At 45.3% G+C, this 13,536-nt stretch overlaps 1 protein-coding gene across 1 annotated transcript in view; it reads left to right on the top strand.

The window, feature by feature from the left end:
• LOC139251228 (zinc finger protein 229-like) overlaps positions 1-10,102 on the top strand; it is a 71,974-nt gene extending 61,872 nt beyond the window's left edge. Inside the window, exon 2 of the mRNA XM_070873189.1 lies at positions 9,808-10,102. Within this exon, the coding sequence (XP_070729290.1) occupies positions 9,808-10,102 (295 nt within the window). The remainder of the gene's footprint in view (positions 1-9,807) is intronic.
• Positions 10,103-13,536: the final 3,434 nt, after the last annotated feature.

The following is a 13,536-nucleotide window of genomic DNA, read 5'->3' on the forward strand; positions in this document are numbered from 1 at the left end:
CTTTGAGCCACGTGTTCATCCCTCTGATCTTATTTACCCTATGCACATTTGCTCGTGGCTCAAGTAGTAATCCAGAGATTATTGTCTTAGTGGTTCAGCTTTTTAATTTAGCCCCTAGCTGCTCAAAATCCCTCAGCAGAACCTCTTTCTTTGTTCTACCTATGTCATTGATACCTACATGGACCACGGCAACTGGATCTTCCCCCTCCCACTCCAAGTTCCTCTCCAGCCCAGAGGACAGGTCCTTAACCCTAGCACCAGGCAGGCAACACAGTCTTCGGGACTCAGGCACATGGCTGTGTAGATTCTGGATTCTTTTTCCTTCAATCTGTTTCAGCGAATACACTGAGGCGAACACCAAAGCAGTTTATAACAAAGCAGTCTTTATTAATTGTTTCACCGGCCGGGACTTATCAGAATGAAGGAACGCTCTCCCTCAGAGTGCGCCCACTTCCCTCGGACAAGCCACGTTACAATGTAGGGTCGCAACGGTTATACACTTTCAGTACGTGATACAATTGAGAGACATTCAGTTCACCCTATCCTTTGTGATCCCTCCTTCCCTTTGTCCACTCATTAGCCGATACCTGGCCTTCTTTGCCCAATTAAATACAGGCAAGTGGTTACAGCAACTGTTTTTTACAAAGAGCTTTCTCACACATTGCACAAAGAGCTTTCTCACACATTGCTTGTAAATGTTACAATTTTACTGGCGTGACTAGTAACTTAGACCTTGAGCAAGTCTGTTAATTGTGCTGATGTAATATTTGCAGTCTGACATTCTTTTAGTTATTTTCCATTATTCCTTTGTTCACTTCACTGTCTCTATTGCTTCCCATTTTCAAACCTTCACATTCCCCCCTTTTATCATTCCATGATAACCCTGGTGACTATTCCAGGAGTATCGCATTCAGCCGTTCGCACTCTCTTTCCTGATGCTCCTTGTCGAGTAGGTCTTTAGTTTGCTGGATCATAACCCGGGAGCCCCTGGCCACAAGAGGGTTTGCTAACCTTGCCATTATGACTTTACAACAAAGGTTAAAGCAACCAATAATCAAGCAACAGGTAATTATTACTACGATGAGAATAATCGCTCCATGCATTAGATACGATCCCCAGGATCCACCTAACAGCCAATCAAACCAGCCTACTCCTCCTGCAGGGGTGGATAACTTCTTTACCTCCCTTCTTATGTGATCAGCGAGATTGGTTATGTTTTCTGAATTATCGGGGATGTAAGTGCAACATTCAGATCCTATCAGGGCACATGTTCCCCCTTTCTCAGCTAACAGATAATCGAGGGCCATTCGGTTTTGTAATGCCACGGTCCGTATGGCTACCATTTTGGCCGTGATGTCCTCCAGAGCTTCAGCAGTATAGTTAGCTATCTGTTCCAATACCCTCTCTAGGTTCTGTACTTCATCCATGGTGCGTCCTATCCCGAATGGGAACATCATGATCCCAAAGAAACTCTCGACGGGGGTGAGGGCTCGCCTGTGTCGGCTGGAGGCATGTACTTCCGCCAGGGTACGTGTTTGCCGCACAAATGGCACAATATATCCCAGATAGCAGGACCCTGTCCATCGCCTAGGCAAGCAGGGATATGCCCTATGCCCACACACAAAATACGTGCCGTTATACGCTGCCTTCTGATATATTGTGTTGGGGTCCCAAGACTGGGCCCACAGACCTCCACCTGTTTTATTCGGAAGGTGAGAGAGGATAGTGACTCGTACACCTGTTGTGATGTTGAGGCTGTGTGGGCAATCGCTGTACCCTATGATATTTTGGGTTAAATATATGTTCCCGGTTGGCCTCCCGATCCCCGAGGTATTGGTCAGGACTAAGAATGGGGGTTCCTTTTTACGGTCATAGGGTGGTTGGTACTATCCCTGGAACGTTTGACTAATGGGGTACCCAGCACTCTCCCACTTGGTGACGTCCCCGTGGTTGTCCACACGGTAACGGTATGAGGCTCCTCCTGCCCTCCGTGATCCCTCTCTTGACCCGCCTTTCATCTTTCGTAGTTGCATTGGCCCCCCTCCTCTCATGCTAGTCTGGCTCAGAAGCCACTTGACAGTGTCAGTTAGGGTCAGTGGAACGGGGCGTAAAGGAATAAGACATATACAAAAAGGTGTTTACATGGAGCTCTCGCTTCAGTCTCCCCTCCCATGCGCTGCACCTGTCGTACACCAACGTCACTATACAGACTGTGGCACACAGACACAGTTTCATCTTATCGCTCTAGGTTAACAATTACTCGGGAACAAAATGTTTCTTGTAGTGTCTCTATGGACAAGGATAAATAGTCCGAATATTTTGCTGATTCAAAGAGTTCGGTTTTCTCGCCTCTCTTCTCAGTTCACCGTTGGTGTAGCTCGTTGTCTATCACTACGGGTAGGAGTTCAAACTGTTCTCCTCGGGACCCACTTGGTTAGTCGGGACGCTCCTAGGAAGGACCTTATTCAGCTATGGAGAAGAGGAAGTCTGGAACAGAAACAGGGGTTAGGACAACCAGTAAAATAGGTTCGTTATGGGGTGACAAGTTTACAGTGGTGCAGGTGAACCCAGGTGCTCCTCCCCTTAACCTTGGTGGCGGTGGGGGTGGTAAGCAACACCTGAAAAGGCCCCTCCCATCGAGGCTCCAATCCCTTTCGAATCCATTTCTTAATCAGGACATACTTCCCTGGTGCCACGAGAAACGATTCAGGTAAGACTGGGAGGTCGAGGTGAGCATCTCGAACCTGGTTGTGGGCTATTCGCAGAGCCTGAGTCAGGGAAAGAACATAGGTGGTCATTTCCTCAGTCATGTGGTGGAATTGGACAGTGGAGGGGACATTCTGATTCCATGGGGTCCTAAGGGGCCTACCATAAATGACCTCCGCAGGGGTCAGTCTAGCCTTGCCGGTGGGAGTAGTTCGGATCTGGAATAGGGCTATGGGAAGGAGTTTAAGCCAATTGAGTCCGGTTGATGCTACCAGTTTTGCAAGCTTGGTTTTAAGAGTTTGATTAGCACGTTCAACTAATCCCGCAGCTTGGGGTCGGTAGGCACAATGCAGCTGCTGGTTAATGCGCTTCTGGGAACAGAATTCTTTGTTAACTTGGCCAATAAAGTGAGGGCCATTATCAGAACTCAGTCGAGCTGGGATACCATATCTAGGAACAATTTCCCTCATTAACACTTTAACAACAGTTTGAGCTTTATTGTCCAGGGTAGGGTAAGCTTCGATCCATTTGCTAAACACATCTACTATTACTAACACATATTTGTAGCACTGAACTCTTTGCAACTCAATGCAGTCCAACTGCAAGGTCTCAAAGGGACTTTCTGGTAGGGGCGTCTTACCCCAATCACAGGGGACTCCCTTCCCTGGATTATGCTGTTGGCAAACAAGGCAGCGACTACAATGTTCTGGGCCAGCGCCTGGAGTCTAGGGTGCCACCAAATGGCCAAAAGCGTGTCACTTGTTGTCCTTGCTCCACAATGAGTAGCAAAGTGCATACATTCAATAACCCCTAGGGCCAACTTGTCAGACATGCAAGTCTGTTCCGCGGGAGTGGTCCAGAGTTTAGAGACATTGTCATAAGTACATCCATAATCTTTCCACAACAGTTTATCTTTTTCAGGAGCGTCCTCCTGTGCTTTAATGACATCTTGGATGGTTAGCTTTGGTTTTTCCGAGGCTAACTTATCCTTTGCAAGGTTTTAGTCTGACTCATCTTTTATCCATGCATGTCGAGGTCACTCCATGAAATTGGAGGTCAGGGTTAGGTTGGGTTTATGGATTCCCTAAGTGGGGTACATTGGCTCTTTTGCCACAGGTGATGGTGCTATGGCTGTGCACTGTACTATCTGTATCTGTCTAGTCCTGTTTTTTTAAATCTCTTTCAGCTTATTTATCTTAGCCTTTTAACTCTTGAATTTGTTTTGTTTGAGTATCTATTTCTTTATTGTATCAGGCAAGTATTATTACATAAGCTAGTTCTACTTTATTCTGACTATCCCACCATTTCCTTTATCTGTCAGGTGAGTCTTTATTCTATTAAGAAATCCAAATTAATAATGTTCAGTATAAAACGGCTGTCAATGGAAAGGGTTAATTCCTTTACGGGTTTGTAAGACGAGCTGATGTAATTACGTGACTTCACGTAATCATCTGGAAAAAAAAGTCTTTGTGCCTTCAAAACTTGCTTAGAAATTAGGAATCCGTTAAACAGCAGAAATCATTAGTAAAGCCGTCATAATAAAAGTCTTCTCATCAGGAATGGCAGTATTTTAGATTAAACTCCAATTTTTTTAACTCCTAATTCAAGTACTTGCCAAAGATTTTTTTTTAAATTGATTTAAAACGAGACCACACATTTTTAATAGCATTTGTTTAATTCAATTTCGTCATCAGCCTCGGTCAATGCAAAGCCAACCATTTGACTACGTAGTCTATCAATACCTTTCTCAGAGGTCCCAGTGGATCTCTTAGTACGTTTCTCGTGCGCGCATTTTTTTTAAGACGTCTACGGTTTTAACATGTCCTCCTTCTGTCAATGAGAATCCTAATTTAGTGGCGTTTTCCTGCCAACTTGACCGAAGTGATGCATCTTTTCAAACTGCAGTGGAACTTTCTCATAATTTAAAATCATTGTCAATGGAGAGTGTCTTTTACCTCTTCCAAAAATTTTTCAATTAAGCCAATATCTTTTTCACGGCAAATATCAGCTAGTATTTAGTAAGTTATGTCCTTTTCCATCTCGGAACACTTTTTTTCCCTTTCAGCATCTATTTAGTAAGTTACGTCTTTTTTTTTTAAAGATCTCCTTTCTTCAAATTAGGTTTTGTATTTGTTTTCTTTCAAGGTTGCGTCTTTTTTTTCCGTCTTTTCCATAACTAGAGGGAAGATTGGCACGTAGGCTGAGAGAGCTGCTTTTCGTTATCTCAATTGTACCAGTTCAAGGTCGTTACCATGTCTCTTCGAAACTGCTAAAGCTTGCTGTTTTTAGCATTTTTCAAAAGTCCCTTTTACACCTTCGCAGATAGCTCGCCACTCGCCCAGGAGTTTGACCTGATCCCTGAAGGTAGTTCTAGATTGTTTCCAAATCTTTTAGTTTTATATCTCCTATTTTCTTTGAGATCAGATTTAATATAATAAATTTTTTTTTGAATCCACCTCAGTATTTTGCTGTGCCTTCTCTGATTATCTCAAAATCCCAATTCAAACTTTGTAATTTCAATCTTTATTTAAAACTTTTTTTTTGAGCTTAGAAACTTTTTTTAAAAAAAAAAGGCATTCTTTATCTAATTCCGAGACTAAATTTATGTCTTTCAACCCAATGTAATCAATCATTGCATGTTTTCTTTCGACAAGTAAGTGAGCGTGTCAAATAAATTATTTTTTTTTAACCACCGGGACCATGTATTTTTTTATCTTTTACTCAACAAACCTATCCTTTGTGCATTTCCTAGCTCCGTAACTTATCATCCGAATATATCCACACCTGCATTCCTAACTTAAAATGTAATTCAATAAGGTTCACACTCTTAAACTTCCCACATATAGGACACTACGAAGGGTTAAAAAAACTTTCACTCTGTTTGAAAAAGTGGGTGGAGCTAAAACAAACCACAACTCCCCGGTTTCCCAAACAGGCTTTCATTCTGCAATCAAAATTACACAAGCACTTCTCATTTAAAACAGACGTTCACAAAAGTCTCTCTTCTTTCCTATTAATTGTTTTGGCCGGCTCTATTTTTGGATCCATGATCTTTCAGGGAATTCGTAGTTTTATCTAAATTACCCATCCTCGCGTCGCCCCGCGTAGGATCAAGGTCCTGATTAGTCCCGATTGTCCCCGCGTCGCCCTGCGGTGGTTTAGGTTATCTTATCCAGAGCCTAGGCGGACCAAGTGATATACAAGATCGACGCCGTACCTGGAATAAGTACAATTTTAAATTTACACAGTCCCACGGCTAAATTTTACGTAATTCCCTAACCTCCGCGTCGCCACGCAATTGTCTATCCCTCCGCGTCGCCGCGCGGTTTTCCTGTTCGCGTCGCTGCGCGATAAGCCTTACTTAATTTGGTCTAGGTTCCAGATTTACCTATCCTAAGCCTTACTTAATTTGTTCTAGGTTCCAGATTTCCCTATCCTTCTGCGTTGCCGCGCGATTTCCCTAACCTTCCCTATTCTAAGTTTAGAAGGTATTCACCAGATTGTCCTGGATCTCGTTCAGAACGCTACCTGAGAACCAGCGGGTGACCAAACTTTCCTCAGACTTTTGAAATCGAAGGAAACTGGAGTGGTATTTAAAGTATACTCACTCCAGTGGCCATTTTCCTCCCGTCTCGTCCAAGGCTAGTCTGGCTCTTAATTTGCAAGTTTTTAGCAGTCGTCTGTTGAGATCCCACTTCTGACACCAAATGTAGATTCTGGATTCTTTTTCCTTCAATCTGTTTCAGCGAATACACTGAGGCGAACACCAAAGCAGCTTATAACAAAGCAGTCTTTATTAATTGTTTCACCGACCGGGACTTATCAGAACGAAGGGATGCTTTCCCTCAGAGTGCGCCCACTTCCCTCGGACAAGCCACGTTACAATGTAGGGTCGCAACGGTTATACACTTTCAGTACGTGATACAATTGAGAGACATTCAGTTCACCCTATCCTTTGTGATCCCTCCTTCCCTTTGTCCACTCATTAGCTGATACCTGGCCTTTCTTGCCCAATTAAATACGGGCAAGTGGTTACAGCAACTGTTTTTCCACAAAGAGCTTTCTCACACATTGCTTGTAAATGTTACAATTTTACTGGCGTGACTAGTAACTTAGACCTTGAGCAAGTCTGTTAATTCTGCTGATGTTGTAATATTTGCAGTCCGACATTCTTTTAGTTATTTTCCATTATTCCTTTGTTCACTTCACTGTCTCTATTGCTTATACATTTTCACACATTCACAGCTGCAGAAAACAGTATCTATCTCCGAAACTATACTGTTTCCTACCACTGCAGCATTTCTTTTTACTCCCCCCACTTGAATGGCCTATTGTACCAAGGCATTCGCTCGTAGTCACACCCTCCTGTCCCTAACCATGACCAAATTTGAATTAATTAATCTAAGGGGTGTGACTGCCTCCTGGAACACAGGGTCCAGGTAACTCTCCCCCTCCCTGATGTGTCGCAGTGTCTGCAACTCGGACTCCAGCTCATCAACGCAGAGCCGAAGTTCCTCGAGCAGCCAACACTTACTGCAAATGTGGTCATCGTGGACCTCAATGGGGTCAACCAGCTCCCACATGCAGCAGCAGTAACACATCGCCTGCCCTGCCATCTCTAATGTATTTAATTAATTAAGTTTTCACGTTTTGAAAGTTTAGATTTTTAATCCCAGCTCTTAATTTAAACCAATGCCCAAGAAAAGAGAGAAAAACTGACCAACCAATCATTTCCCTGCTTTGCTGTGACATCACATTTTGAATCTTTTTACTTCTTATCCTCCCAGGTCACTTGGTGCTGTTTCGGCTGTCTGCTCGGCTGACTCACGCCCTTTGTAGGCTTACCGCTGCTCCCACTCTCGCGCCCTTTCCGAAGTCCCGCTGCTCGGCTGACTCACGCCCATTATAGGCTTGCCACTGCTCCCACTCGTGCCCTTTCCGAAGGGATGGGGGCAAGTAGGTTTTTCCCCTCGTGTTGGTTCTCTCACCACCTACTGCAGGCCCAGTCTCGTAGCTATGTCCTTCAGGACTCGGCTGGCTCGGTCAGTAGTGGTGCTACCGAGCCAGTACTGATGGACATTGAAGTCCCCCACCCAGAGTACATTCTGTGCACCTTGCTACTCTGTGCTTCTTCCAAGTGGTGTTCAACATGGAGGAGTACTGTATCATTAGCTGAGGGAGGGCGGTAGGTGGGAATCAGCAGGAGGTTTCCTTGCCTATGCTTGACCTGAAGCCAGGAGACTTCATGGGGTCCGGAATCTATGTTGAGGACTCTCAGGGCCACACCCTCCTGACTGTTTCCTACTGTGCCACCACCGGTGGGACAGGACATACTCAGGGATGGTGATGGAGGAGTCTGGGACATTGGCTGAAAGGTATGATTCTGTGAGTATGACTATGTCAGGCTGTTGCTTGACTAGTCTGGGACATCTCTTCCAATGTTGGCACAAGTCCCCAGATGTTGATGAGAAAGACTGGGCTGGGTGGGCCGTTGTCAGGTCCGTAGCCGGTGCGGAGGTCGATGCCAGGTGGTCCGTCCGGTTTTATTCTTATTGTTTTTCGTAGCGGTGGATCAATTGATGAATCAATATGATCTTTTGAATGGCGGAGCAGGCTCGAGGGGCCAAATGGCCTACTCCTGCTTCTAATTCTTGTGCTTATTCCCGAGCCCAGATCCTCTCTCTATATTAAGAGCAATGGTCCCAACACTGACCCTGGAGGACACCACTGTTTACATCCCTCCAGTCTGAAGAACATCCATTTACCACTACTCTCTGTTTTCTGCCCTTTACCCAACTTCCTCTCCGCGCGGCCCCACTCCCTTTAATACTGTGAGCCTTAATTTGATCAACAAGCCTCCTGTCCGGCACCTTATCAAACACCTTTTGACAATCCATCGACACAACATCCACTGCATTTCCTTTCTCACTGCACTGTTATTTCCTGCAATAATCCCTGCTGTCTGTCCTGAATCAATCCATTTCACTACCAAATGTTGCGACGTTTACTTCTGTAGCCAGAATCCCCCGCGCAGGGGTAAAGTGCTCTATCAATGACACCAGGAGCCCAGACACGGGACCGGGCTGTGCTCTGAGCAGGCGCAGTGCCAGTGGTGGAGGTGGTCTGAGGCGGAAGAGACGTTCCACGAGTCGGTAGGAACTTGTGTGCTCAGTGGAGGAATTAGACCCCTGGGTGGGCTTGGGCAGCTTCATAAACACCTGGTGTAGGTCCCAGGTCCCGAATATGAGCCCGCAGGCCCCATGTTTGACCCGCGGTGATAGACCCGACTGCTCGGGGTAACTAGCCAAATTCTTCGACAGGATCAGGGCGCCTGCGCGGCCATCTTGGTACAGGAGCAGAGGGCGGGTGGGGCTTTAGGGTCCCAGTGACCAGGAGAGAAAATCATTCCTCATTTATGCTCAGTCTGCACAGACTGGATGTAGAACTGAAGCCAACCAGAGAAGAGGGAGTGAGAAAATTGCAGATGGAAGAAAGAAATGATGGAGGTGGTGCGATAAGTTTGGATTTCAGCACAGGGTGGAGGGAGAGTGTGTGGGATGGGAATTTACAGCTTTGGGGGACAAGCGAGGAAAGAATGTTCCATACAAAGTAGGATTGTCAATTTCTATCCTGCACTTCCAGTGCTGACTTTCGTAAACACCTTTGACAGGATATTAGAAGAGGAGGATTTACAGACAGGAAACTCGAACCAATTATATCAAGACCTGACAAAGTCACTCGCTTCACTTGACTATCATCGGCCTTTGAATGTGAAAGGAGAAACGTTTGTCTGCTCTGTCTGTGGGAAAAGATTTCAAACATCAGTGTGACTGGAAAAGCACCGAGACACACACACCCGAGTGAGAGTGTTCCAGTGCACTGATTGTGGAAAGAGCTTCAACCAGTTACACAGCCTGAAAAAACATCACACCATTCACAGCGGGGAGAAACCGTACATGTGTTCTGTGTGTGGACGAGGACACCTGGACAGACACAAGGACACCTGCACCATGGAGAATCCGTGGAAATGTGGAGACTGTGGGAGGGATTCAATTGCCCGTCTGCGCTGGAAACTCATTGACGCAGTCACACCGGGGAGAGGCCGTTCACCTGCCCCGCGTGTGGGAAGGGATTCACTCGTTCATCCCACCTCACTGAACACCACCAAGTTCACACTGGGGAGAGGCCGTTCACCTGCCCCGTGTGTGGGAAGAAATTCACTGCATCTTCACACCTCATTGAACACAAGCGAGTTCACACTGGGGAGAGACCATTCATCTGTCCCGTATGTGGGAAACGGTTTGCTAAATCATCTCATCATCTGAGTCACCAGCGAGCTCACACAGGAGAGAGGCCATTCATCTGCTCTACGTGTGGAGAGGGATTCACTAATTAATTCGAGCTTCATGCTCACCAGCGTATTCATACCGGGGAGAGACCTTTTACCTGTTCTGTGTGTGGGAAGGCATTCACTCGTTCATCCCACCTCACTGAACACCAACTTGTTCACACCAGTAAGAGTTCTGACTGTGAAAAGAGCTATAAAAGCAGAAATTATCTGATGAAACACCAACGCACTCACACTGGGGAGAGGCCGTTCATCTGCTCCGAGTGTGAGAAGGGCTTCACTCTTTCATCCAACCTGCTGACACACCAACGCATTCACACTGGGGAGAGGCCATTCATCTGCTCCGAGTGTGGGAAGGGCTTCACTAGTTTATCTACCCTGCTGACATAGAAACAGAGAAAATAGGTGCAAGAGTAGGTCATTCGGCCCTTCTCGCCTGCACCGCCATTCAATGAGTTCATGGCTGAACATGTAACTTCAGTACCCCATTCCTGCTTTCTCGCCATACCGCTTGATCCCCTTAGTAGTAAGGACTACATCTAACTCCTTTTTGAATATATTTCGTGAATTGGCCTCAACAACTTTCTGTGGTAGAGAATTCCACAGGTTCACCACTCTCTGGGTGAAGAAGTTTCTCCTCATCTCAGTCCTAAATGGCTTACCCCTTATCCTTAGACTGTGACGCCTGGTTCTGGACTTCCCCAACATTGTGAACATTCTTCCTGCATCTAACCTGTCTAAACCTGTAAATTCCTGGATTCTTTTACCTCAATCTGGTTCAGTAAAATTACTGAGTCGAATACCTCTTGTGCTTTGAACAAAGCAGTCTATATTACCGGCCAGTAAGACCTATCAGACAGAAGATATATTCTCTGGATAGAGCGTACACACTCCCTACGGATAGGTGAAGTTACATCGTAAAGCGTTAACAGTTATACAGTTTTGAAATCAGATAACAAAATACAAATGGATTGACAGTCTAACTCAGCCACTCATTAGTCAATCTATGAGATGTTTTTCTTGAAAGCTCAAGCATTGCCTCTAAATGTTCCAATCTAGTGGTGTGACTATTCATGTTACAATTAGATGTTATTGGCAGGATTAGTGACTTGAAACCTTGAGAAAGACTGTTAGCTATGCTGATGTTGCACTATTTGCAATCTGACATTCTCCCAGCTATTCTTCCATGGCTTATACATTTTCATATATCCCGTTTACTTTACTGTCCTTAATTCCATATATTCCGTTCAGATATCCACAAACCCATTAGAATTTTAAACGTTTCTATGAGGTCCCCTCTCATTCTTCTGAACTCCAGTGAATACAAGCCCAGTTGATCCAGTCTTTCTTGATAGGTCAGTCCCGCCATCCCGGGAATCAGTCTGGTGAACCTTCGCTGCACTCCCTCAATAGCAAGAATGTCCTTCCTCAGGTTAGGAGACCAAAACTGTACACAATACTCCAGGTTTGGCCTCACCAAGGCCCTGTCCAACTGTAGCAACACCTCCCTGCCCCTGTACTCAAATCCCCTCGCTATGAAGGCCAACATGCCATTTGCTTTCTTAACCGCCTGCTGTACCTGCATGCCAACCTTCAATGACTGATGTACCATGACACCCAGGTCTCGTTGCACCTCCCTTTTTCCTAATCTGTCACCATTCAGATAATAGTCTGTCTCTCTGTTTTTACCACCAAAGTGGACAACCTCACATTTATCCACATTATACTTCATCTGCCATGCATTTGCCCACTCACCTAACCTATCCAAGTCACTCTGCAGCCTCATAGCATCCTCCTCGCAGCTCACAGTGCCACCTAACTTAGTATCATCTGCAAATTTGGAGATACTACATTTCATCCCCTCGTCTAAATCATTAATATACAGTGTAAACAGCTGGGGCCCCAGCACAGAACCTTGCGGTACCCCACTAGTCACCGCCTGCCATTCTGAAAAGTACCCATTTACTCCTACTCTTTGCTTCTTGTCTGACAACCATTTCTCAACCCATGTCAGCACACTACCCCCAATCCCATGTGCTTTAACTTTGCACATTAATCTCTTGTGTGGAACCTTGTCGAAAGCCTTCTGAAAGTCCAAATATACCACATCAACTGGTTCTCCCTTGTCCACTCTACTGGAAACATCCTCAAAAAATTCCAGAAGATTTGTCAAGCATGATTTCCCTTTCACAAATCCATGCTGACTTGGACCTATCATGTCACCTCTTTCCAAATGCGCTGCTATGACATCCTTAATAATTGATTCCATCATTTTACCCACTACTGAGGTCAGGCTGACCGGTCTATAATTCCCTGTTTTCTCTCCCTCCTTTTTTAAAAAGTGGGGTTACATTGGCTACCCTCCACTCGATAGGAACTGATCCAGAGTCAATGGAATGTTGGAAAATGACTGTCAATGCATCCGCTATTTCCAAGGCCACCTCCTTAAGTACTCTGGGATGCAGTCCATCAGGCCCTGGGGATTTATCGGCCTTCAATCCCATCAATTTCGCTGACACATCGAGTTCACAAGTGACTGCAGAGGTTGGATTCTGCTGTTACTGTTGCCGTTAATCACATCCAGGACTCAACCATGTTCACTCGGACAGTTGGGGTTTGTTGTCCCTGGCATAATTAATCCCTATAACTGGGCTGGAGTTTTATTTTCTGGATATCATAGAATCATAGAATGGTTACAGCACAGAAGGAAGCCTTTCGGACCGTCGAGCCCGTGCCGGCTCTCTGCAAGTCCCACTCCCCACCCTTTCCCCGTGGCCCTGCAAATGTTTTATTTCCGGTACTTATCCAATTCCCTTTTTGAAAGTCACGATTGAATCTGCCTCCACCACCCTTTAACGCAGTGCATTCCAGATCTTAACCACTCGCTGCTTTAAAAAAAAGTTTTTTCCCATGTCGCATTTGGTTCTTTTGCCAATCACCTTGAATCTGTGTCCTCTGGTTCTCAACCCTTCTGCCAATGGGAATATTTTCTCTCTACTCTGTCCAGACCCCTCATGATTTTATAGCACCTCTATCAAATCTCCTCTCAACCTTCTCTGATCTAAGAAGAACAACCCCAGCTTCACCAGTCTATCCATGTAACTGAAGTCCCTCATCCCTGGAATCATTCTTGTAAATCTTTTCTGCACCCTCTGTCAAACAACGATCAAATAAATCAGCTTTGTTTCCTACATACAGTGAGTCGATTCCTTGATTTCTCCAAGAGGAGACTAATTGATGTCCTGTTCCTTTTCTCCTTTGTATTTATAATGTGCCTTTCACGGCCTCTGTTTTAGTGATGTTGGTTGAGGGATAAATGTTAGCCAGGACACCGGAGAGATTTATTTTCTTTGAAATAACGTCATGCAATCTTTTAAGCCCACTTGAGAGGTCAGATGGTTCTGATTCTCAGAAGATCAAGATGTAGAATCAGTTTGGGTGGAGATAAGAAATAATAAGGGAAAGAAGTTGGTGGGAGTAGT

This window comes from Pristiophorus japonicus, unplaced genomic scaffold (genome assembly GCF_044704955.1).
Source record: "Pristiophorus japonicus isolate sPriJap1 unplaced genomic scaffold, sPriJap1.hap1 HAP1_SCAFFOLD_425, whole genome shotgun sequence".
Classification (NCBI taxonomy): domain Eukaryota; kingdom Metazoa; phylum Chordata; class Chondrichthyes; family Pristiophoridae; genus Pristiophorus; species Pristiophorus japonicus.